The sequence below is a fragment of the Dipodomys merriami genome, unplaced genomic scaffold, assembly GCF_024711535.1.
Source record: "Dipodomys merriami isolate MVZ:Mamm:240054 unplaced genomic scaffold, mDipMer1.0.p SCAF_30, whole genome shotgun sequence".
NCBI classification, from domain to species: domain Eukaryota; kingdom Metazoa; phylum Chordata; class Mammalia; order Rodentia; family Heteromyidae; genus Dipodomys; species Dipodomys merriami.
The window spans coordinates 10,712,468-10,736,832 of record NW_027204493.1 but is presented as its reverse complement, the minus strand read 5'-3'; the positions used below and the strand labels follow the sequence as shown (position 1 = coordinate 10,736,832).

At 37.9% G+C, this 24,365-nt stretch overlaps 1 protein-coding gene across 1 annotated transcript in view; it reads left to right on the top strand.

Annotated features, from left to right (window-relative positions):
• Emb (embigin) overlaps nucleotides 1–11,609 on the top strand; it is a 47,558-nt gene extending 35,949 nt beyond the window's left edge. Inside the window, exons 5-9 of the mRNA XM_070040955.1 lie at nucleotides 3,901–4,028; nucleotides 6,620–6,899; nucleotides 7,764–7,797; nucleotides 10,092–10,146; nucleotides 11,362–11,609. Coding sequence (XP_069897056.1) covers nucleotides 3,901–4,028; nucleotides 6,620–6,899; nucleotides 7,764–7,797; nucleotides 10,092–10,146; nucleotides 11,362–11,379 — 515 coding nt within the window. The 3' untranslated portion in view covers nucleotides 11,380–11,609. The remainder of the gene's footprint in view (nucleotides 1–3,900; nucleotides 4,029–6,619; nucleotides 6,900–7,763; nucleotides 7,798–10,091; nucleotides 10,147–11,361) is intronic.
• The last annotated feature ends 12,756 nt before the right edge of the window (nucleotides 11,610–24,365 follow it).

The following is a 24,365-nucleotide window of genomic DNA, read 5'->3' as shown; positions in this document are numbered from 1 at the left end:
GGATATGTTTTGTTCCTAATCCTAGGAGGCTTACAGGTGTGGCCTTTGCTCTTTTGCTGGTGGGGAGGAAACTAGTGACTTCTGAAAATCCCTAGGTTAGTTCAATTTTAATCCCTGCTCACCTGCTCCTGTCTGGTTAAACTTTCTTTGAAAGTAGGGCTGATCTCATTCTTTCTCTAAAGTGGAGCTTTAACTCTCAAGTGCTTCTGTGTTCTCATATTTCTCTTAAGTAACAGAAAAACTCTCTAGGTTTTGGATATTTTCAAAAGAATTATAGTTAAGATATGGTACTGATCTGATAGAGTGATAGTGCTCTGCTATGATAATAATTTAGCTTACCATTGTTTCACAAACAAAAATCTTAGAAAAAGAAATACACAGCAAAGGAAAAAAAAAAAACAAACACGATTATGGGCTTGCTAGGAACACAAGTTTTGCCAAAGAAGTCCAGGAACGTTTCACTGCATGAGCAGCTAGCAGCTTTCCTGCAGCTATGTATATCACTTACTTTATTTTATCCTTTTCAAATTTTACTTTAAATTGTATGAAAGAGTTAACCCCTCACCAGATCATAACCATAAACCCAAATAGACTAGCATATTTCTTCACTACCCAAACCCAATTTGGTGCCTACTTTCTAGAGAAAGAATATTTATTCACCCGAACCAGAAAGAGAAACCAATGAGTATGAGCTGAATTATTTATGCCTCCAAATTCCTAGTTCTAAAACAATAGGGCCCTAGATGACCAGTTCAGGGCAGCCTTCCTCTGTCAGGCTAGGTTAGAAGCAGGAGTGTTGAATTAGGGAATTTATAAAGGAGGAAGTATAGTTCACAGACAGTTGCTTGGTCTTCAAAAGCCACGACCTTCAGTATCTAGTGAAGAAATTGTCCTGCCATTAGGGAAAAAAAAACCAGAATAATAAAATGTTCTGTGACTCAGCTTGATTGAGCATTTAACATTTTGATACTTAGTCATTTTCTTCTCAAGAACTTAAAATATACTTGTTACGTTCATATCACGACAGATGGATGACTTAGTTTCTTGGATTCAAGAGTTGTTTTCCATTTTCTTACACTGGTTCTTTTTCTCCATTTCAGGGTTTATAAATGAGCTGAGAAGGGATAGCTGCAAACTGAGGAAATGGAACCAAAGAAGGGTAGCAAAGAGTAGCTTGATATAAGAGGACAGAACATACATGTGACACACCTCCTCTTTTATTTTTATTTATTTAATGTTATTTGTTTATTGGTAAATAGTGGGAAGAGAGAGAACAAATAGAGAGAGTTGCATTGGTATATAATCCTAGCAAAATTTAATTACCATGCACCACATGAGTTACTATTTTATCTTTTACAACTGAACTGTAGAAGGTTAGTTAGGGCTTAGCCCATGTTTTCAAAGCTAGTGACCATTAAGGCTTATCTTTTGGCACAATTATATCAATCTATCTGCTTCCTATACAAATCACTGACCTTTGAAATTAACCCCAGGTTCAGGGTTCATCAGCTTCAAGGTGGCCAGTAGAAAATGTGAGTTAGCATCTCCCCAGGAGTGCTGAGGAGACCTGCCCAGCCAGCTCAGTCCACTAGTTTCTTCTGCCTGGGATGACAGTCCTCAGCAGCACCTTAACCTACTCACACATTCAACTTTCCTGTCATGTCTGCAGAGGTATCCCAAGAGCTCCTCTGGAGGTGTTTGCAGAGCCTTATTTAGGGTCACTACAAATTCAGATCGGTAGTCCACATCTTGGGTAATTGTAAAATTGTAGACTGTTGAAGTTAATCCAAATGCATTCTCTTAGTTCTAGAGTATAGGAACTACTTACTGACTTACAGATTGTTCTATTATGAGTCTCTTGATGATTGAAACATCCTCTCATGAACATCACTATGGCCAGTGCCTCATTCAGCCCTGCTGGTGAGTGATCATGATGCAGAGGGAGGTATGTGTGACTGGCAGCCAGTGGACTCATCTCTGTTAAACACTAAAGAATGATAGAAGAATGCTTCAGCATTGTAATGTTAGTCTCCTGGGGACAAAAACCCATAAGACCCTGTTCTGAACTTTTGTCTGGTGACTATATAAGTTATAATTTCTTTCATGGTTAATATCAATGATTTTCCTTTTTTTAAGTCTTCATAGTTCATATATTTAGAAAATGCCAGATTATCTTGACTAGTAGAAATTCAGGAGCACTTGGGAAATACAGCTAATCTAAACACCTAATTTCATTAATTAAAACTGGTCTTTCTATTCCCTACCCTGTCCCTCTCAAGTGTAAGAAGATCAAAAGCAGAGTAACTTGTATAAAAGCATTTGAAAAACATAAACTTTTCAGTATTTTACTGTAAATTTTACAGTAGTAAATTTTTTTTTTTTTTGGTCGGCTGTGGGGGCTTGAACTCTGGGCCTGGGCGCTGTCCCTCAGCTCTTCAGCTCAAGGCGAGAGCTCTACCACTTGAGCTACAGCGCCACTTCCGATTTTCTGGTGGTTTATTGGAGATAAGAGTCTCAAGGTCTCTCCTGCCCGGGCTGGCTTTGAACCGTGATCCTCAGATCTCAGCCTCCTGAGTAGCTAGGATTACAGGCGTGAGCCACCAGTGCCCGGCCAGTAGTAAAATTTTTATATTTGTAATTTTATCCATTCTTCCTGTAGTTGGTAAACTAAACAAACAGAAAGTGAAAAAGTACCCATAAAGGCAAAAACATGTTAAAATTAATAAAAGCAAAAAAAAAGAGCAACGAAGTATTTTTGTTGTTGGTCATGGGGACTGAACTCTGGGCCTGGGCACTGTCCCTCGGCTCTTCAGCTGAAGGGTAGTGCTCTACCACTTGAGCCACATCACCGCTTCCAGCTTTTTCTGCTGATGTGGTGTTGAGGAATTAAACCCAGGGCCTCATGCATGCAAGTCAAGCACTCTACCACTAAACCAACTTCCTAGCCCCAGTATTCTTGATCAGCCCATGTCTTCACCTTAAGTATCCATTTTGATAATATATCTCTTGAGATTAACTGAAAGTAGACCATTTATGGAACTTTTATATTGTTGTTGCTGTGTTTATTATTATTATTTTACATTAGTACAAAGCAGGAGAGTTCACTGTTAATTTCCACACATGCTTACAGTGCATTCCAATCAATAGTGACCCCTCTATCACAGTCTCTTTCTACTTCCTTCCCCAAACAATTCTCTCATTTTTTTATTCTATTGTATATGTTACTGTGCTTTAATTTCTTTACCATATTGTTCACCTGTAAAACTTAATGTTTCTAAATTCAGTTCAAATTCTAAATTCAATTCAGAGTTCAATTGCTTTGACATTCTTTTATGAAGAAGTTTTTCAAAATTTATTCTGCATTTTTACAAGACTACAAAGAGATGTTTTTAAATTTTATTTTCTTGCTTACACTTCTTTTGTTTTTCCTCTTAATTTTCTTTTGTTCTCTACCCTTGTAATACTTACATCAACTAAAGACTTTCTCACCTGTAACTCTTATCTTAAAAGTGTATTCTAATTTAATTTAATTTAAAATTTATCTCAAGGGTAAAATTTTAAAAATTGCTTTGCAGTAATATTAGTAGGTAAGAAAAATGGATTGTTAAACACAGAAGTTGTTATCCAAAATATGCTTATTGTAATACTTGAAGATGCTTTCAGCTGAAGCATAAAAGACTTTCCTTCCAGTTAGTTCTGCTACCAGAGACAGTTATATTGGAGCTTGCTATACTGTTCACTATGGCTCTGATTACTCTCTCCTCTAGTGGCTTTCTTTTTTATATAACTAAAATGACCTAAGGAAATCCATATGTAACAAAGGAATGAAAGAGAAGATGTCTTCAAGGGTAGTACTTTCATTTTTCTGTTTTGATAATACGTTTCTCTAAATTTTTCTAGTCCCTCAACTTCATGGAAAAAACAAGCCACTGATCACTTACGTTGGAGATTCCACTATCTTGATGTGTAAATGTGAGGGCTGTCATCCTTTAAATTGGACCTGGTACAGAATGAACGAGAGTGCACAGGTAAGGTGGTATTTCTAGGGTTTAGGGAAAACAAAATAACAAGATTATGACACATTCAGAAATTTTAGGATGACTTATACTTCTGTTATTTTGATAGTTAATGTGTCATAAAGAAAAACATAGTGACAAATGATGTTTTACATCTCAAAAAACTTCTAATGTTTCATTTGGGGGGGGGTAAGGGCTAAATACTTTATTTAAATTCTTTCCAAGAAAGCTAGAGTTGATTTTTAGTTGACTAGTTTGGAAAGAATATCACCATTAAAAGGTTTTCTTTCTAGTCCATTCATGAAAGTAATGAGGGAAACAATCAAACTAAAGAAAGCCTGGCTTTCTTCCTGCTTCTTCCTCCTGAGATCTGTGACAGGATATAATAATATAATGCATCATTTGGAAAACATAATAAAAATTTAGTCACTTGTCCTAGGTCTAATGTTTGTTCAGTAAGTGCCTAGTGAATACATTTCCTCTAGACAATGTCTTCCATGTCATTGACTTTTTATGGCTTTCCAAATGTTAGAAGGAACCCAAATATTATACTTTGTTTCTTATTTATCTAAGAGAAATGGCATCCCAAAGAGCCCATGTGAAGAAAATAAAGAAAATTCAGTAAATCATGTTTGACTTTCTCTCTTCTCCACAATAGCCTCCAGGCTGGACAATTTAGAGCATTGTTCTTTATGGGACAACTTTCTCTTGCTCTGATGCTAAGAAACATTGAGATTGACGTCCCACTAAGGGCAAGCTGTAATTCTAGAAGGAATGTATGAAACAGAACAGATCCTAAACGATGACATTTTAAATCATTTCAGCATGAAATTCATGCCATCCTAGATGGTTCAAGGTTGGCAGAGGAAAGATATAGAGGATGATTTTCTGGTAATGTAGATTTACTTTCACAAGGAAATAGCTGCCTGTCATATAGGTGTAGACATAAATCATTATTCATTGTGCCTTACTAATAATTACAAAAGGAGTATGTAATTTTTAAATATACATCCCTAAGTTATTCAATCATATGTGATACCAGACAATCAGCAGCTTAAATCAATTATAGTCAAGTTTTAGAATATGTCACTTTACCTATGCCTGTGCTTTTTGTGTTTGCTACACAAATCATTACGGTCTTTTAAATTTAGCCATCTACTCTGGTTATATTAAGTTGGGAAGATGTACAGGGAAGAAGAGGGTACAGGTTTGAACTTTAAGTCGTATTTTGCAAAATGTAACCACGCAGTTGCATCCCACACAGCTGAGTCCTTAAGATGCAGTAGTAACCACGCAGTTGCACCCCACACAGCTGAGTCCTTACTCAAGACGTAGTAGTATGATTTATCTGCTGTGAGAGAAGGGGCACTCCTTTGTCACAAGCTTCCCAGGCAGTGCTGCACGTATGCATCCGGCAATAATAAACTCACAGAATTCTTGATCACCTCTAAGAATATATGTATACCAATGAGTATTTATTGAACTACACAGTTGAGTTGAGAGAGCAAAAAAGGCATCAGATGGCCTGAGAATAAAATTTAATTTAAATAGAGTAAGTAGCATGGCATCCAGATAGCTTAGTGTAGATCTTGTTAGCCTGGTGAAGAAACCCAGTAAATTTTAAGAAGCCAGCTTGACAGCCAATGAACCAACCTGTGTGCGAGAGAGAGAGAGAGAGAGAGAGAGAGAGAGAGAGAGAGAGAGAGAGAGAGAGAGAGAGAGAGAGAGAGAGAGAGACAGACAGACAGACAGACAGACAGACAGACAGACAGACAGACGAGACACAGACAGACATACAGACACACAGACAGACAGACAGACAGACAAAATTGGAAGGGGCAGAATCAGTACATGAAAAGGTTACAGCTTCATGTCTAGCATGAGAAATTCTAGCCACGTTTCTTGGAAGGAATGAAGAGGAAAGAGCAGTGCCTTTCCCCTGGGTGAGCGGCTTGTGTAGAGCTGCTCAGGTGTAGAAATGTTGGTCCCCCATGGCTGGGATGTTTTTCAGTCTTGAATTCTCATCTACTTTTTCTCTCTGTGATGACCTGCATGTACACTTATAGTTTCAAACATTCATGCTTAAAGACTGACAGCCCAGTGTGCTTTTTCCTTTGTTGCTCTCTTGATAAGATTAAGGTTTCTTTTTTTTTTTTCCAGGTGAGGAGTAGGTTTGTTCATCATTCTGGCTGGCATCAGGCCATCTTGGCCCTCCACACGGTGGGGAAAGGCCTGGGAAAGAGAGCTGGAAAAGAGAGAGAGCTGGGAAAGAATGAGCTAGGAAAGAGAAGAGAGCCGGGAAAGAGAAGGAAAGAGCTGAGAAAGAGCTAGAAAAGAACAGAGAGAGAGCTAGAAAAGAGAAGGGAGCTGGGAAAGAGAAGAGAATGAAAGAGCTGAGAAAGATCTAGAAAAGAGCAGAGAGAGCAAGATTAAGGTTTCTTATGTATAACTTCTCCTACAACTCAATGTGCTTTTCCATTAAGTAGGGTTGTTTTTTCTTTTGTGGAATTTCCTTAGAACTTTGCTTAAAATTAGATCACATGAGAAACTAGTTGTTTTTTTTTGAAATAGAATATAAACATTGTACTGTCTCCTTGTGTTAGGTTCCTATTGATACACACCTGGATGATAAATACGTCATCAATGGAACGTACGCCAACGAAACGAAGCTGAGGATAAAGCAGCTTCTAGAGGATGACAAGGGCCTCTATTCCTGCCATGCAGTATTCCAGCTGGGTGAGAGTGAAGACCACGTAGAGCTGGTCGTGCTGAGCTTCCTGGTTCCACTCAAACCATTTATTGCCATCGTTGCTGAAGTGTTCGTTTTAGTGGCCATCATCCTTCTTTGTGAAGTATACACAAAGAAAAAGAAGCAGGGCCCAGGTAGGATTGCCTTTTCCTAGACAATGTTGCCTAGATAATATGTTATGACTTAATCTGATGTAGTGCCAGTAGAGTTTTTGGGAAAATCCTTTTTATTTTCTTAGTATTTGAATCAATCACAGTGATGGTTATAAGCTATGAGCCTGTATTGATGGTTTTATTATTTCCACTTCTGAAAAAAATAGCACTAAAATTTACTTGGTTTTCTTTTGATGCCATTGGCACCAACTAGGGGATATGTGTGTTAATACCTGGGGTATTAGTTAAAATCTGTGATTGATTACTATTTATAAGATACAGAGTCAATTTCATTTAGATAATTCTGTGTCCCTCCTCCCCCCCCCCACCTCCCTCTAAGGGGTATTGGTATTAGAGTTTAAATTCAGGACCTCTAGTAAGTGCTCTACTACTTACGCCATACCTCTAGGAGTGTAGCTTTAGGTTATGTGTAGGCTGGCCTTGAATTACAGACTTGCCCCATCATGCTTGCCTTGATTGCTGAGATTAGAATCTCATGAACTTTTTTTGCCCAGGCTGGCCTCAAGCGATTTCCATTTCCCAAGTAGCTAACTAAGACTACAGCCTAACCCACCTCAAACAGTGTGGATTTGTAAATTTGTAGCGCCTTAAATGGCAGATTATTCATTCAATTATATTTTTAAAGTCCTAGGTGCTAAGTCAACGGGAACGCAGGTAAAGTCTCACTGCTATGAAGGAGTTGAAGTATCTCTGGTTACCTGTCTTCTTTTCCCTTCCAATAGGAAGTGTATTTTGTCACTTAGGAGCCAGATTCAAAAATTGAATGTGTATGTCCTATAAACAAGAATCAGCCATTCTTAATTGTCTACATCTTTTGTTATACAGATGATGGGAAAGAATTTGAACAGATTGAACAGCTGTAAGTATTATTTCCTTTTACAGACTAATTTTCTTTTGAGAAAACCACAAATGAATAGGGAAATGTGATGTTTATACTTAAAGTAAAAGCACAGTAATGTATAGTATACTGTATACCTGCCTTGCTGTGTGGCCTCGACCTTTGGGAACACACACCCGCCTGTGCTGGCCCTCTTATTACCACTGTTCTTCTTCTTTTGCCTCAGTTTTCTCTTCTGCAAATGGTTTCATGGTAATACTTGTGATATCCATCTGCTGTGTTATTATATACTAATATTATATATGTCATAGATATCCATATATATATGTATGTATGCATGCTCAGTACAGACTTAGATACAAAGAAAACATTCAGCCTGTATAAGGAGGAATTATTTATTGATTCTCAACTTGGCTGTAATCACTAAAGAGGCACTTGAAATGACAGTGACTCAGACCTGGCTGGGTCCCCCAGGTTATATGCTCTGAGGTGGGACCTGGGCATCTATTTCTTGTAAACATCCACCAATGGTTCTGAACAACTGGCTGGCGTTCTCACACACGCTGCAGATGTGGGAATAATAAGGCTGGGAGGAGAATCCCCAGGAAGCAGTTTGTTTTGGGATATGTTGGGAATGTCTCTTTCTCCAAGCTGGAAAACAGAGGCAACTCAGAAGGCAATTAAATGTCTGTGTAGCAGCCTGTGGCTGTGAGCTAAGGCAGCAGAGGGGAACCTGGGAAGTGTGGACTGGCCAAATATCTCTAGCATAACACAGTCCTGGACATCCCAGGAAACTCACCCCAGCACCTTATGGTTATGAATCCATAGCTGTGTTTAGTAACCAGATTGAGCCAAGTAGCTGTCCTTCAGATAGTCAGAGGCATGGTTCAAATGGGTGCTTTGACTCAATTTATAAGATATGTGCTTTCAGGTTCAAGGAACAAAATAATTAGTTCAGGGTTTTCATAAAACCAGATCAGTGAAAACATGTTGTTGGAGACTCTTGTGGGTGGAAGAGCGTGTGGACGATCTGAACTCTTTCTGGAAAAATTGGATATTTGACCTGAACTTGGAATCTTTTTGTTTTCTGATTGGCACAGACTGGGTTTCATTCTTATTCTTCACCATGGGAAGTGCGGTAGCCATTCATGTACTTGCCCTGGTTCTGCTCCCCAGCACCTCCCACGTCTCTGACCTCCTCGAGTCATGGCACACTCTGAAAGGAAGCTGCCAGGACTGTAAAATGGGCCCTGAGCTTCATATAATTTAAATTTCATTTATGCACCTGCCCTGTTCACTGTTGTTTTTTTTTTCTTTTCTAGGCCTAGTGTCAAAATGGCTCAATCTCTGTTACAAAGAATGAACTTTACTTTTTTCGTTCTACATTGATTCCTAATATATACAGAACATAATCTACATCATGTTCTTCATCATGTTCTTCATCATGTTCTATCACACCACAGGAACCACTTGGAAGTGCCTCCTTTCACGTTCTTTCAGTGTCTTTCACTTAGTAGAGAGTAATAAGTTCATTGTAGCAGCCCTCTGCAGTAATCCTTTGAGAAATTATCATTATTTTTTGGCAAACATTTTTGCATGTCGCACATACACTCTTTTTTGCATATAATGTTTGTCAGTAGATACTCATGGTCCAGAGGGATTTCTTAGTTTAAAAAAACAGTAAAAACAGTAAAATGCAGCATAACAAAGCAAACCAACACCTTCAAGTAATTCAGTGGATGTTTAATCCACACACTCCAATTCTGACATTATTGGTTGCTTGGTTAGATTTATTATCTGCTACTGGTAGCTTTATGAGTGCATCCTGCTGCTAAGATATTCAAAGACATTGATTATGTAGAATCATTACCTAGTCTTATCAGTTCTATCATTTGGAAGCTTGTTCTCATGCACACTGGGGAAAGAAACATATTTTACCATTAACTTCAAATGATCACTACCACTGTATGACACTTGTCTTTCGGAATCTGGCTGAGTTCCTGATTGGCTGTTCTCTTGTATGTTTTGAAACAAGGCAGAGTTACTATCTTATGCCCAGTCCCCTACTCCTGCTCAGGGAGAAACAGCTCTCTTCCTTGGTACAAGACCAACAAGTCTTTGTCATTGTTAGCTGTGGCAACAGTCCTCCAAACAATCCAAAAAAGTAAAATGAAATCAACATTTTGACTTAGGAGGAAGTAGCTCTGGTTGTGTTGCAATTTGACATTTATCCTAATAGCAGTGGTACAGATGGTATACTGACTTAATTTATGCATTGTAGCCATATGGTGATTTTCTTTTTGTTTTCCTCACAGGAAATCAGATGATAGCAATGGTATAGAAAATAAAGCCCCCAGGCTCAGAAAAACTGTAAGTTACTTTCAAATGTAGTCCAAATGAAGGATCTGAATTATATCAAAGATCCAGTATACAATGGCTTAAGATACATCGTATTCATAAACTGCTTTGTTAAATGACAACTCCTTTGCATAACCACCTAAAGGAAAGAAAGAAGGAAAAAAAGAGAAAAGGCAAGCAAGCAAGCAAGCTAGTCTTGGTATAGAGCCCACACCAGCCTTGATTTTATAATCCTCTTGCCTCAGCTTTCCAAGTGCTGAGATTATAAGTGTTCATTACCACACCTGGCTTGGCTACCTATGAATCACTACTTAAAAAGAAAAGTTTCACAAAAGAGTCATTGGCTCCATGCTTTAAATATACTTGTTCATACTATTATGGAAGAAAATACATAGTGATACAAAAATCAATTGCATTCCTTTCCACCAGTGAATAGGTAGCAACCCATATAAATCAACCAGTGACTTCTTTCCCTTTCCTCCTCCTCTCCATTGTCCTTTGCTTTTACTTTCCTTTCTTCTTTCTCCCCACTCTTTTGCCCCTTTCCTTCCCCCCCCTCTGTTTTTTCTGCTCACCTTCATCTTTTTTCTTTGGCTTTCCTTCCCTTCATCCCCTCCCCTCCTCTTCCTTTCCTTTTTGCTTGTCCACCCATTTTGCTTGTCCATATTTTGCAGGGGAGGGGTCTTGCTATGTAGACAAGGCTATCCTTGAATTCAGATCTTTCTGCCCTGGCCTTCTGAGTACTGGGATTATAGGCTTGTATCACCATTGTACTATATGTGTGTTTTTTTTTCTTTAATCACCTTGGCTAGTTTTTCTTTTGTAATTTTTCATGTAGCTTTTTATTCCTATGTTGTTCTGTTATTTTATTCCCACACTGTGTATATATATATAAATATTCCCATATTATTATATGTTATATATTATATATTTTGTTCCCATATTATATTCTACATACAGATTATTATATAATGTTATATATCTATTACAATTATTATTACTTGGTGCTATGAAATACTTTTTAATGACTGATTTTCTTTAATGATCTACCTTTTCTTAGTTCATCAGTGTTAAAGCTATTACTTTAGGCAGTAGATTGTAACCAGCATTTTCTAGCACTGTTTGCTTGGCTAATGTGATAGTTGTTTTTTTCTTTAAAAAAGTAAGTTGTATTTTATAAAATAATGTGGAAATTGATCATGTTTAATTATATGCTCTATAACTCAGGAATCTGTGGACCAATGAATGGAAAAGATCTGATCAGCTATTGGGAAGATGTACCAAGTTTGTATCTCAGCTTTGTATCTTTATCTTTATTTTGAAGAGCAGCAGTTTTTATTTCTGCTTTTTGACGGTGAAAAGCTCATCCCAAATGCATCACAGAAGCTTCATAAACAACATGTGCTGGCTCAGATCGGGAGATACAGTTTCTTTTTGTAATTGGTTTTACATTAAAGCAAGGTATTTGTCTCCAGTGTGTTGATGCTCTTTGGTCCTGAACACATGTCTTCACAGGGAAATGGATGTTTAGTGCTTTTGTTAATGGTGGTTACCCCACTGGAAGACAGGTTTTCATTCTGTAAATAAGGGGGATGACAAGGGAATAAAACCTGTGCTTTCCCAGAGCATTATCACTACAAAAGCAAATCACTACCTGTTTATTCTACACTTTTCCACTGCTTTTCTCACCAAGCCAAAGTGCTTCTTAGAGTTGAAGTAGAGCAATGATGTGTCGTGTGTGTGTGTGTGTGTGTGTGTGTGTGTGTGTGTACGCGCGTGTGTGTGTAGGTGTGTGCATTTGCAAAGTCCCAACATCTATTGGATGTTGATGATTGAGGGCAATCTTCGTAGTTAGAATGCAGCACTGCTATCTGGAGTGCTTTAATGGTCATGGTTTCCTGGTATATTTGATTGTATACCTAGTTTTGGGGAATCTGTGGCCAGTTAAATGGACTATATAAAAATGCGTTGTTAGTGCTTTTTAATAATAATTTCTGTTTTCTGAATTCTAGAAATACCAAAGTATTTCTTTTATTTTGTTAAAAATGCCTTACATCTATCTTCACAAATGGGATGATTAGTTTCTATCGCATATATATTGGAAATGTTGTATTAACTGGCTATTACCAAATCAAATAAACTCTGAATGGACAAGCAAAGTTGTCAGTTGTTTTAAATGAAATATTAAAATTGTGTGTCAGGAGACTAGATTGGGCTTTTGTGGTTCTGGGATCTCAGGTACGCACAGATCTGAGAACAAATACATCATAGAAATTTACACCATGTGTTATGGCTATCAATAGCACAATCTTATAATGTTTTCCAATATTACTAGGAGGAATGATACACAGGAAATGATTTTATGGAAGCTGTTCATTGTTTTGTTGCTGAGACACAGTGTACCACAAATCATCTTGTAAAAACTAGTGTTTGGTTGTAAACCATGCTAATTACCCATGTACATTTTGTTGATCTAGATCATCCTCTTCGGTCTCAGAGCAATGCAATTATTTCAATTTAATTCATTATTGACTTCACAAAATTACCTTGGGAGATATGATGGCATTTAGAGAAATTTATCTGAATGATTTGAATTCAGTAAGAATTTTCTGAAACCTGTTTTTGAACACGTCTCATTCAAATCAGTATATTTGTGACTGGGTATATACACAACTCTAAATAACATGCAGCTCATTTGCATATATCTGACTGAGTATATCAAAATCCCAAACATAGAATTCATTTACATATATCTTTGACTGTGTATTTATATACAATCCCAAATAACATGCAGCTCATTTTCATATATCTATGCCAGGGTATAAACAGAACCTCAAGCAACATGCATTTCATCTGCATATATATCCCTGTGTTTTACTATCATCCACTGTTTAGGTTAAAATAGTTCTCAAGCACAAGAAACTGCTGCCCCTAAGGTAAAATAATCTGAAAAATTTATAGAGTAATTTGAAATTTTAAGTAGCAATCCTTGCTATTTATTTTTCTAGGAAAGACAAGTTATCTTAAGTAACATTATATAGAAAGAGTACTCAAACCTTTTAAGTTGATTTTTGCTTTTTCAGAGTCTCTAGAGGATTTCTAGAAAATTACTTTGCCACTGTTTAATTGAAAATGGAGTGCTTCCATGAACAAAGTTCAGATGATCAGTGGATTGGCAAAGGGCTGGTTGTGAATTGACTGCAGATCAGGCTGCAGAGATGCAGAAAAAGCTAGGGTAGGAAAACTCCAAATGTACATTTACACCTTGGGAATGCTATGAATCTTTCCAGCTGATGAGGTTTTCCAGCACAATAAACAGCTTTAATAATGTCATAAAATTCCCAGATACTCATAAAATGCAACTCTCCTTTTTGCAGTTTTTCCCCCCAGCATATTGTCATGAAGTCCTAAACTTAATATTTATTAGGGTATTTTGTTTACTCCAGTTATGAATCCCTTACTCCTTTGACCCTAATGGCCGTGCATCTCTGCCCATGACCCACCCCCATCCCCATTTTCTCCCTAACCAGACCTTTCCTGACTAGAGCACCTAAGGTCTTGATTTTTCTGTCAGCCTCACTTTTCACTCCATTGGCACTGCTGCTCCAGTCTTATTTATAAAACAGAAACATCTCACATTGAGAGATAGCAAAGTTTTTGCATTACAGGTCACCACATTGCCAGGCTCCCCTCCAGGGTGTTGAACTAATCTTGACAGAGAGATTGGGTCCAAAATGCTTCCTGGATCTCAAAATTAGCTTATTACCATGAAGATGTTGAGTAGATGAGAAAAAGAATGTTTTGAGTAGATGAATGTTTTAATAAGTTTCATAAATTTGATCTAATTTTAATTGTGACAAATGAGTTCTGTAACTTCCAAAATTATGTAGCTTTTCATTTAAATTCATTTTTTCCCAGGTTTTGTGGACAGTACACACAAAAACCTTATTTTTTAATGTTTTAACTTAATTACACATTGACTTTAATACAGCTCCATTCTTTCACATGGTACTATAGAGTTGATGGTTTTGTGCCTGTTTCACTACTCTGCTTTACACTCCTGCTTCTGCCACAGCTTGTGACATCCTTAGAACACATCAGAACTCCAGAATTCAATTTGAAAAGAATAATTTATAAAAGTTGGCTTATTTAGTGTTGATCACTGAAAACATTGTTCCTCAAATTCATCAGTTAAATTTTTGTCTTGCTCATTCCCTGGATTTAGAGGTATTTAAATCCAGAAATAAATGCACATCTTTCATATATTTAGAAAAGAATTTTTACCGTGTCTATAGAGTTAGTTACAAGCCCTATGTTCAGTAGTGATTTATCACATTTACTAATAACTAACATTAATTCTATAGCACATGATAATGTACAAAATGCTTTCAAGTGTTTCGCTCAATCCTCAAATCATCCTCTAATAAAACCAAGTTCTTATCTACCCTGTAGACATGGAAACACGTGTGTACAGGAATTAGGTAAATTGCCTATCATCAGCCTAGGATGAAAGGCAAAGACTTTTCCTCAAGGGCCCTTCTTGGCCTGTCTGTCATGTGGGTCTGTCCTCATTTGTTAGTCACACAGTTCTTAGGAAATGAACCTATTACCCAGTCATGTTCCTTTTTCAGTAGAGTGCTCTTTTAGCTGGTTAGTGATTATCACAAGCTCTATAATCTTTCCAGGCTTATGGAACCACAATAGGTTCTGTGTTCCTTCAGGGTTTCTGGGGAGTCAGCAGCCTTGCTTGTTTGACTCATTTTATTTGCCACTAGTGAGAGGAACCATAAAATCATTCAAGCACAGAAAAGAAAGAAGGAAGTATTTGTAATTTCACCAGGACAAGCAAGAAATAGACCCTGAGGTCACACTCTTTTGCTGAGGTTGGAGGTGGGTGGAGATCTAAATATTGAGAGATACTGTCTACAGACACAGTTCTCTACAGACACAGCAAGTTTGCATCATGGATAGAATTGACTTGCAGTCACTTTCAGGTAAACAGGAAATAGACCTTTTTTACTCAATGGCAGGTAAGTGTCATTACGGAGAAGTATTAATGCTAAGACATTTTAGAAAGCTTATAAGTTTTTAATTTTTTTTTTGTTGGTTGTGGGGCTTGAACCCTGCGCCTGGGAGCTGTTTCTCAGCTCTTCAGCTCAAGGCTAGTGCTCTACCACTTGAGCCACAGCACCACTTCTGGTTTTCTGAGTGTTTTATTGGAGATAAGAGTCTCATGGACTTTCCTGCTGGGGCTACCTGTGAACCATGATCCTCAGATCTCAGCCTCCTGAGTAGCTAGGGTTACAGGCATGAACCACTAGCACCCAGCAGCTTATAGTTTTATTATGCTTCACAGTAAGATAATGAAAGGGCATTGGCTTTCAAAAGTCTGACACAAGAGAAATTCACCATGTAAAGTAATCACTGGCCTGTGAGATGAACTGGAGAAATCTTAGGATCTGTTTATCTTCAGATTAGTGTGTTGGAATACTATGTATGTGATTCTCACTCACCATGCCTAACTATGGCTTTATTATAAAATTTGCCTATGAAAACAGTGAAAGTCACTCATCAGTAGCAGCTTTAAATTTACTTTTTCTCCCATGATTAATCTGGAACTTCTACATTTCTCATTCCCTCATTATGCCAATGAGAAAACTGAGAAAAACAGAGTAGCAGTGAAGAACTTTATATATTATTTTAGAGTTTTATGTTTTTTGTTTAAAATCTTGCTCATGAAATTGATTTTGCTAAGTAGTTTTAAATTTATTTTAGAAATAACATGTTAGAGTTCTAAAGCTGGTAAACATGAAAATATATAAGTAATTATTGCTATTTAATACTACAAAAATATAAAATATAAATATTACAGAATATAATAGCAATGGCTTTTGCATCTTTTTTTGAGGACGGGTGCATATTGGACATATGTGTAAGTGATAGACATACTATATCACTTGAGCCAGGTGAGTTTCCGTAGTGTAGTGGTTATCACGTTCACCTTACACACTTGAGCCATACCTCAGCCTGCTTCTGAACCTGTTTCAACTATAGCTTTAGTTTTAATTAAATCAATTGGTTAATTTTGACATATTTTCTGATAGCTATGTGGAGGGATTTTGTTAGTATATGTATCTGAATTCTCATCAGTGCTTTTTAATATTGTGTAAATAGTATAAAAATTGCACAAGAATTGGCAAATTCTGTGGTATATAATACAATGTGATATATTTAATTTTCAATTAAATAGAAATACATTGAGTTAAATTCTCAAATACACTTTTAATATTATTTTTAATATGATTTGAAGTGAATGTAAAGGCAATACATAATAGAAAAATACTGGGGCTGGGAAGGTAGCTCAGTGGTAGAGTGCTTGCCTTGCAAGCATGAGGCCCTGGGTTTGATTCCTCAGCACCACATAAGCAGAAAAAAAAAGCCGGAAGTGGTGCTGTGGCTCAAGTGGTAGAGTGCTAGCCTTGAGCTGAAGAGCTGGGGGACAGCACCCAGGCCCAGAGTTCAGGCCCCACGACTGGACCCCCCTCCAAAAAAAAAAAGAAAAGAAAAAAGGGAAATATTGATTTTTTTCTTTTCTTTTTGTGTAGCCATAAAAACATAAGCTTTCTTGAACAATTCATCTTTCTCAAGGCCAATATAAAAGTTTAGCAAAGCTGACGCCTTCTATTTTGACACATGAAATTGAGAATGGAGTCAGAAAGCAATTTTCAAAATGTACCAAACGTATCTCAAGAGTTTAAATGGCTACTATGACCTTGATCAAAATGAAGATACAGATACCTAGAATTAATTTAAATTAAATTAATTTGTTGTCCTAGATAATGTTTTTTTTTATTTTCCAACTCTTTGGTGTCCTTTTATTTTGATTCTGAAAAAAAAGACCTTTTCAAATTTATCTTTATTCCTTGTTATTGTAGCTATGTGGAAAGTGTTGTCACATGTGTTTGGATTACTCTTCAGACTTAGTCATGACTTCAGCAGACACTTTAGCTGAGAAAAAGGCTTGTTTTGAAATAAAGATATTATTAAGGCTGAGTCAAAACCTTGCACATTTACAAAAATACAGCAGCACAGAGAAACCAGAACACTCACCTCACGTCCTCATGCGTTCCTGTCATCTCCGCACGCACTCAAGCTTGCATCTTGACTCAGTGTTCTGAAGCATTTATCATTGCTACAATGTGGAGCAGGAGCGAAGAGCAGCGCCGCACAGTCAGAACGTTTTAGATGGACATACAGGCAGCACTGGGTGTAAGGGCAACAGGCCACTGCCTGGCGAGACCCTAGCCAGCTTCTTGGCTACTCTTATTTTGCAGGGAATGCAAAAGTCATTAGAATTCTGTGCTTCCAAACTGGCATCTAAGATTTTTGAGATGATCCTCAAATTGTACTCTTAATTCCGCTATTGGTTTAATGTTCTGCTTGAGATCCATCTAACTTGTTAGCAATTTGTACATGTGCAATATTGCACTGTTGAGTAGCAAGGTTGTGCTGGCTAAGCAGGCTTTCTACCAGCCAAGTCATATGCTCAGCCCCGTCCCCTTTTCCTTTTTTTTTCAAACTTTTTTAAATTGTAAAAATAGTGTACAGAGGGGTTACAGTTACATGAGTATTTCTTATCAGCTGTTGTTACCTCCTCCTTTGTTTATTACCTACTATCTTTTCCCGCCCCACCTCCTCAACTCCTCCCCCCCCACCAAGTTGTAAAGTTTGTTTTCAACATACATCTTGTACATCTCATTGTTATAATAGGTCAACCTGTATCCTTATTTCATCATTTTGTTATTTCCCTTTCCCTCCCCAAACTGATCACAAACAAGGCTATACTAAAGCTTCCAGCACTACTATATTGTAGCATTATTTACCATAGCTAAGATATGGAACCACATCTTAGATGAGATGCCCTTCAGTAGATGAATGGATCAAGAAAATGTGGTATATATACACAGTGGAATTCTTTTTTTTTTAATGTGAAAATACTGTACAGAGGGGTTACAATTACATGGGCAAGATAATGAGTACATTTCTTATCAAGCATTGTAGCCTCCTCCTTTGTTTCCCCTTCCCATCCCTTCCCATCCTCCCTCCCCAATCCTCCTTGCCACAGCCCCTACCCTCCCCCCCCCCACCAAAGTTGTAAAGTTAGTCTATGCCTCCATCAAAAAGAATGGCATTGCCCCATTTGTTAGGAAATGGAAAGACTTGGAAAAAATCATATTAAGTGAAGTAAGCCAGGCCCAAAGAAACATAGGTCCCATGATTTCCTTTATTTGCAGTAACTAGTATAAGTCTAGGACAAGCAAAAAAGGTCAAAAGCTATGTACATATGACCAGATAAGATGATGTTAAGTGAAATGAACCCCATGATAGGGACACAAATGGTTTTTTCTTTCTTGCTATTGTTTTTAACGTATTTAAAATGTACTATGTGATTTTTTTTTGCTTCTTTTGTATGTGCTTCCCCAAGGTTTAACCCCTGTTTTCACTGTATTTGATGTCATTGCCCTCCATCCCCTTTTCTTGACTCATTTTTGTTCAAGATACAGTTAGACCGTAATCTCCCCTTTTACAATCTTCCATAGGAGATGAGGTTACAGTTGTATGCCACTTTGCCCCACTTATTTGTTGAGATGAGGGTCTTGCTTAATACTTTGCCAATGAGTCTTTCTAACACAGTTCCGAGAGTAGCTGAGATTACAGACATAAGTCACCATACCTGACAATGTTCCAGTAGACTTTTACTTAAGATTTATTTGGACTGACGTTAGTATAACCACATTGATTTTGCTTTCCATTTGCATGGAACGTCTTTGTCAATATAGTGTATCCTTAAATCTAAAATATTTCATAGAGCAAATATAGTTGGGTCATCATCACCACCATCATTATTTGCTAGAGTTTAAACTTAAGGCTTCCTACTTGCTAGGCATAGGCTTTATGGCTGGGCCAAGACTTCATTATTTTTTAGATGCATTTATTGATATTATTATCTTTAAATAGTTTCACAAAGGGGTTACCATTTAACAAGGCAGTTTATGTAAACAATATATCTGGATCAGTGTCACTTCTCTTAATATTCTTACCCATCCCTCCCCTACCCACTTCTTCCCTCAACTCATTTTAATTTTGTAGGATATATATTGGATTCTTGACTACATTTTTCCCCTCTTGTCTACCCCTTTTCCCATGACCCCGTCCCACCCCTTTAAGAGTACTTGCTTCCTGGTGAATTATTTTGCTGAACTTTGACTTTGCCTATTGAAGGAATCACACTATTTGAGATACCCCTTGAATCTACCCTTTTTCAGTTAATGCATCTGTATACCCCTGCAAATCATCACACATCTTTGAGTTTGTAAGCTAAAATCTGGCTTCCACATATGAGGGAAAACACAGATCCTTTATCTCTCAGGACCTAACTTACTTAACATAATTTTTTCCAAGTCTTTTCATTTCTTTACAAATGATCCCTATTTTGATTTACAGTGAAAGTAATCGATAGATAAAAATGTGTTGCCATTTCTCATTGTTTTCTGATATTTTGCAGTTCATTTTACCCTCTTTTTCTCTCTTCCTGTCTTCACTGTCATTTGATAATTTTATAATGATATGCTTTGATTCCTCTCTCTTCTTCTTTTATGCATATACCATAGTAGGGATCTCATTGGTGATTGTCTTATGTTGACATAGAACATCTCATGACAGAATTTTTCTTTTTTTTTGGTGTTTTGGCAGTGCTGAACTTTGGACCCAGGGCTTCACCTATGCCAGGCAGGTACTCTAATGCCTGAGGCACACCTTTACCCCTTGTTTATTCAGGTTTTTTTTTTTAATTGTGAAAATACTGTACAGAGGGGTTACAATTACATGGGCAAGATAATGAGTACATTTCTTATCAAGTATTGTAGCCTCCTCCTTTGTTTCCCCTTCCCATCCCTTCCCATTTCCCACCCCTCTCCACCCCAGACAAAGTTGTAAAGTTCATTTTTTGACATAATGACTTGTACATCTCATTGTTGCAATGGGTCCACCTGTATCCCTATTTAAACAATTTGTTTTTTTCCCTTCCCCTCCACAAATTATACCAACATCAAATACAGTGAAAGCAGGGGTTATACCATGGGGGAAGGACATACAAAACAGCAAAGAAATCATCTTATAAATATGTTAGAAACAATTGCATGAAAAAAAACAACATTTGAATCCTTATCTTGGGGTTCATTTCACCTAACATCAACTTATCTGACTTTTCTGCTTGTCTCAGACATATACTAGTTATTGCAAATAAGGGAAACCATGGAACCTATGTTTTTTTGGGCCTGGCTTACTTCATTTAATATAATTATTTCCAAGTCTTTCCATTTCCTAACAAATGGGGCAATGCCATTCTTTCTGATGAAAGCATAGAATTCCATTGTGTGTGTGTGTGTGTGTGTGTGTGTGTGTGTGTGTGTGTGTGTGTGTGTGTGTGTGTGTGTGTGTGTGTGTGTGTGTGTGTATCACTTTCTTGATCCATTCATCTACTGATGGGTATTCAGGTTATTTTTGAGATAGGGACTTTCTTTAACTGGACCATGATCCTCCTATTTATTTTTCTTGTTGTAGCTGGGATAACAAGCACATGCAACCATGCCCAACTTTTTCTGTTGAGCTGGTGTCTCATGAACTTTTAAAAATCTGGGCTAATCTGGGAAGGCAATCTTTCTGATAACATCTTTGTAGCAGCTGGAATGACAGGTCTGTGCCACCAAATCTGGCATATGCAGTTCCTTTCTCGTGAAGGTTAAAGGAAAAACCGATGCTCCCTGGAGGAGTGTAATGACAAATTGAAGATACTGGAGTCCAGCTCTGTTCTTCGCTTTCTTCATGATGAAAAAACACATTTTGTGTGTTTCTCTAATCTTGAAGACCTGTGGTAGCTGTAAAGGGGTGCCTGCCCTTTTCTCTCTGTTTCTACTGGGTTCTGCTAGTACCCACAGGAATTAATCTAAGATGACCTCGAGTGCAGCCTTTGTGGGGTACATAAGGAAGCTGGATGGCTCAGGCCCATTCTCTCCTCCTGATCAGAAGTCCCAGGCCAGTTTGATGAATGGTTAATATGCTCATCGTTGTGAGATTTTTGGTTCTACCATAATTAGTGTGGTCGAATGCACTGTACCTTCTTACTTTTTGAATACTCATACAAGTATTTTGGTGCAGGTATCATGTTAGTGTGGTGACGTCCTATCCATTTTCAATGGTTATTTTCAAAGACATAAGATACATAAAGGTATAACATAAACTATAAAAATCTACTTATATTGGCAAAACTATAATTAAGAAATGTAGTACTCAGTTATGAAACTTCAACTTCTATTCTTGCTAAGTAGTGCCTTGCTGCATTCTGTGGAATTGTGTTATTTAATTATTCATAGTAGAAGAACAACTTGAGCTCATGATCCCTGAACTTGTCAATTAAAAGTCACATGTAGGAAGAAATGATGGATGGTCTATTTTTTTTTTTTGGTCGGTCATAGGACTTGAACTCTGGGCTTGGGTGCTGTCCCTCAGCTCTACCGCATGAGCCACAGTGCCACTTCTGGTTTTCTAGTAGTTTATTGGAGATAAGAGTCTCATGAACTTTGCAGCCCGGGCTGGCTTTGAACCTCGATCCTCAGATCTCAGCCTCCTGAGTAGCTAGGATTACAGGCGTGAGCCACCGGCGCCTGGCTTGGTCTATTTCTTAATAAGAACAAGCATTATTTATTTTTTGAGGTTTCATCTGACTCTTAGGCATGAGCAATTCATCTGTGATTCTTAATTTTTTTGCTTAACATCAATTTATCAAGGGACTAATTCCTTTGTGTCAGTGTCCCTGCCTTGTGCACACTGATGGAATGGATTCCAATTAATATAATAATATGGTGAGCAAAAGCAATCACTGTCCATATAGGATTGATTTGAGCTGGAAGCTTCTCAGCCCAAATGATAGTCATACCAAGATCAGAGTCTTCACGTTGGTCTGACTTAAAAACAACAATGCAGATCAGGCCCTGGTGGTTCACACCTGTAACTCTAGCTGCTTAAAAGGCTATGACTAAGGAATCTGGCTTGAAGCTAGCCTGGACAGGAAAAATCCATGAGATGCTTCTTTCAAATAACTAGCACAAAATACAGAAATGGAGATGTGGCTCAACTGGTAGAGTGTTAGACCTGAGCAAAAAAATGCTCAGGGCCAGTGCCTAGGGCCTGAATTCAAGCCCTCATACCTGGACAAAATAAAAATAAAACAACAACAACAACAACAACAAAAACCCAGAAAAACCAAAGATGTCAATTAGTGGACTTGACACATAGACATTTTGCAAATATAGGTAGCTATACCAAAGATATTTCTCTAGGATTAAAATTACAAGCCATAAGTATATGAGAGAACTTTACAACAAAATCACTTGGGAAGATCTTATATTAGCAATGTTTTATAACAATGCCAAAAAAAAAAGGAGAAAAGAAAAAAATTAGCTATAGAATATAAAAAATTAGGTCTTTCCCGTAGGAATAAAAATCATGTATTGGTTAACTTTTGTTTTTTCCAAACATTGGTTTTGTTGTTATTTAGGGATGGCAAAAGCAACAGGTTGAGAGGGTTATCGTTATAAAGGTAGGCTGCTATACTTGTAGCTGAGTACAGATTTATTAGAGAAACTTGATTATGGGATTTGGCTTATTTGATGGATGTTGGAGTTTCATGCTGACATTTACTAGTCAGAGAGCATGGAACATGGGGTGTAATCTAGACAGAGTGAAAGTCTGAGAAGCAGAAGATTTGATGGTGGGTAACGTACTGGGACAAGAGGAAGGCCAAGGTAGGAAGCCAAGAAGATTAATAGAGGCTGAAGGTTTGAGAACCAGGTCATTCTGTGTCTGAGGAAAGAAGGTGGGTGTATCAACTTAAGAGACAGTGATGAGGGCTGGGAAGGTGGCTCAGTGGTAGAGTGCTTGCCTTGCATGCATGAGGCCCTGGGTTTGATTCCTCAGCACCACATAAGCAGGAAAAAAAAGTCGGAAGTGGTGCTGTGGCTCAAGTGGTAGAGTGCTAGCCTTGAGCTGAAGAGCTGAGGGACAGTGCCCAGGCCCAGAGTTCAGGCCCAAGAGCTGAGGGACAGCACCCAGGCCCAGAGTTCAGGCCTAAGACCTGAGGGACAGCACCCAGGCCCAGAGTTCAGGCCCACGATCGGACCCCCCCCCCAAAAAAGAGACAGTGATGAAAAGGAAAAGGGAGCAAGAATGACATCAAGAATTGATTGTAACAACAACGACAACAACAACAAAAAACTCTTCTGGGGGAGGGGCTTCCAGAAGGGAAAACTGTGAGAAGTGAAAAGAGGTGACATGGCTCAAAAAGAAATGTACTCATGACCTGACTTATGGAGTTCCATAAGTCCTCTACATTACCTTTGCAATAACAATAAAAAAATCGAGTTAAATAAAAGAATTCAATCTATATCCTATATAATTAAGTAGAATGAGGAGGAAAGAGGTGAATTGGAGAGGCTGGGTGAGAATGTAGAAAGGAGTAACACTGGTCAAGATGTACTTTATTCACAAACTGATTTGTTAAATGGCAACTCCTTTGTACAGCTACTTAAAGATAATGATGATGATGACGATGATGATGATGATGATGATGATGATGATGATGATGATAAGCAGTGTATTTGCCATTACTTTGTCCATTTGTTTCATTTGAGACCTTTGCATAATGATACTTGCTAAAGTTGGTGCAGCAGATCTTCTTTGCTCATCTGTTGATTTCAATGCTAATCTCTCTGTCTCTGTCTCTGTCTGTCTGTCTCTCTCTCACATACACACACACTCCCTATCTTCCTATCTCTCTCTTTGTCTGTTGTGGTGCTTGAATTCTGGGCCTGAGTGCTGTCCTTGAGCTCTTTTTGCTTAAGGCTAGCACTCTGCCACTTTAAGCCATAGCTTTACTTCCAGTTTTCTGGTAACTAATTGAAGATAAGAGCCTCACAGACTTTCCTGCCCAGGCTGGCTTTGAACTGCTATCCTCAGATCTCAGCCTCCTCTAAGTAGCTAGGTATGAGCCTTTGGCACCCCATCTAATTTCTTCTTGAAAGACATGAAAACAACCACAAATCATCAGGTATTCCTTAAGTCAGTCCAGCTGACACATTCAAATTAACTTTTTCTTCTTTCTCTCTCTTACCTCC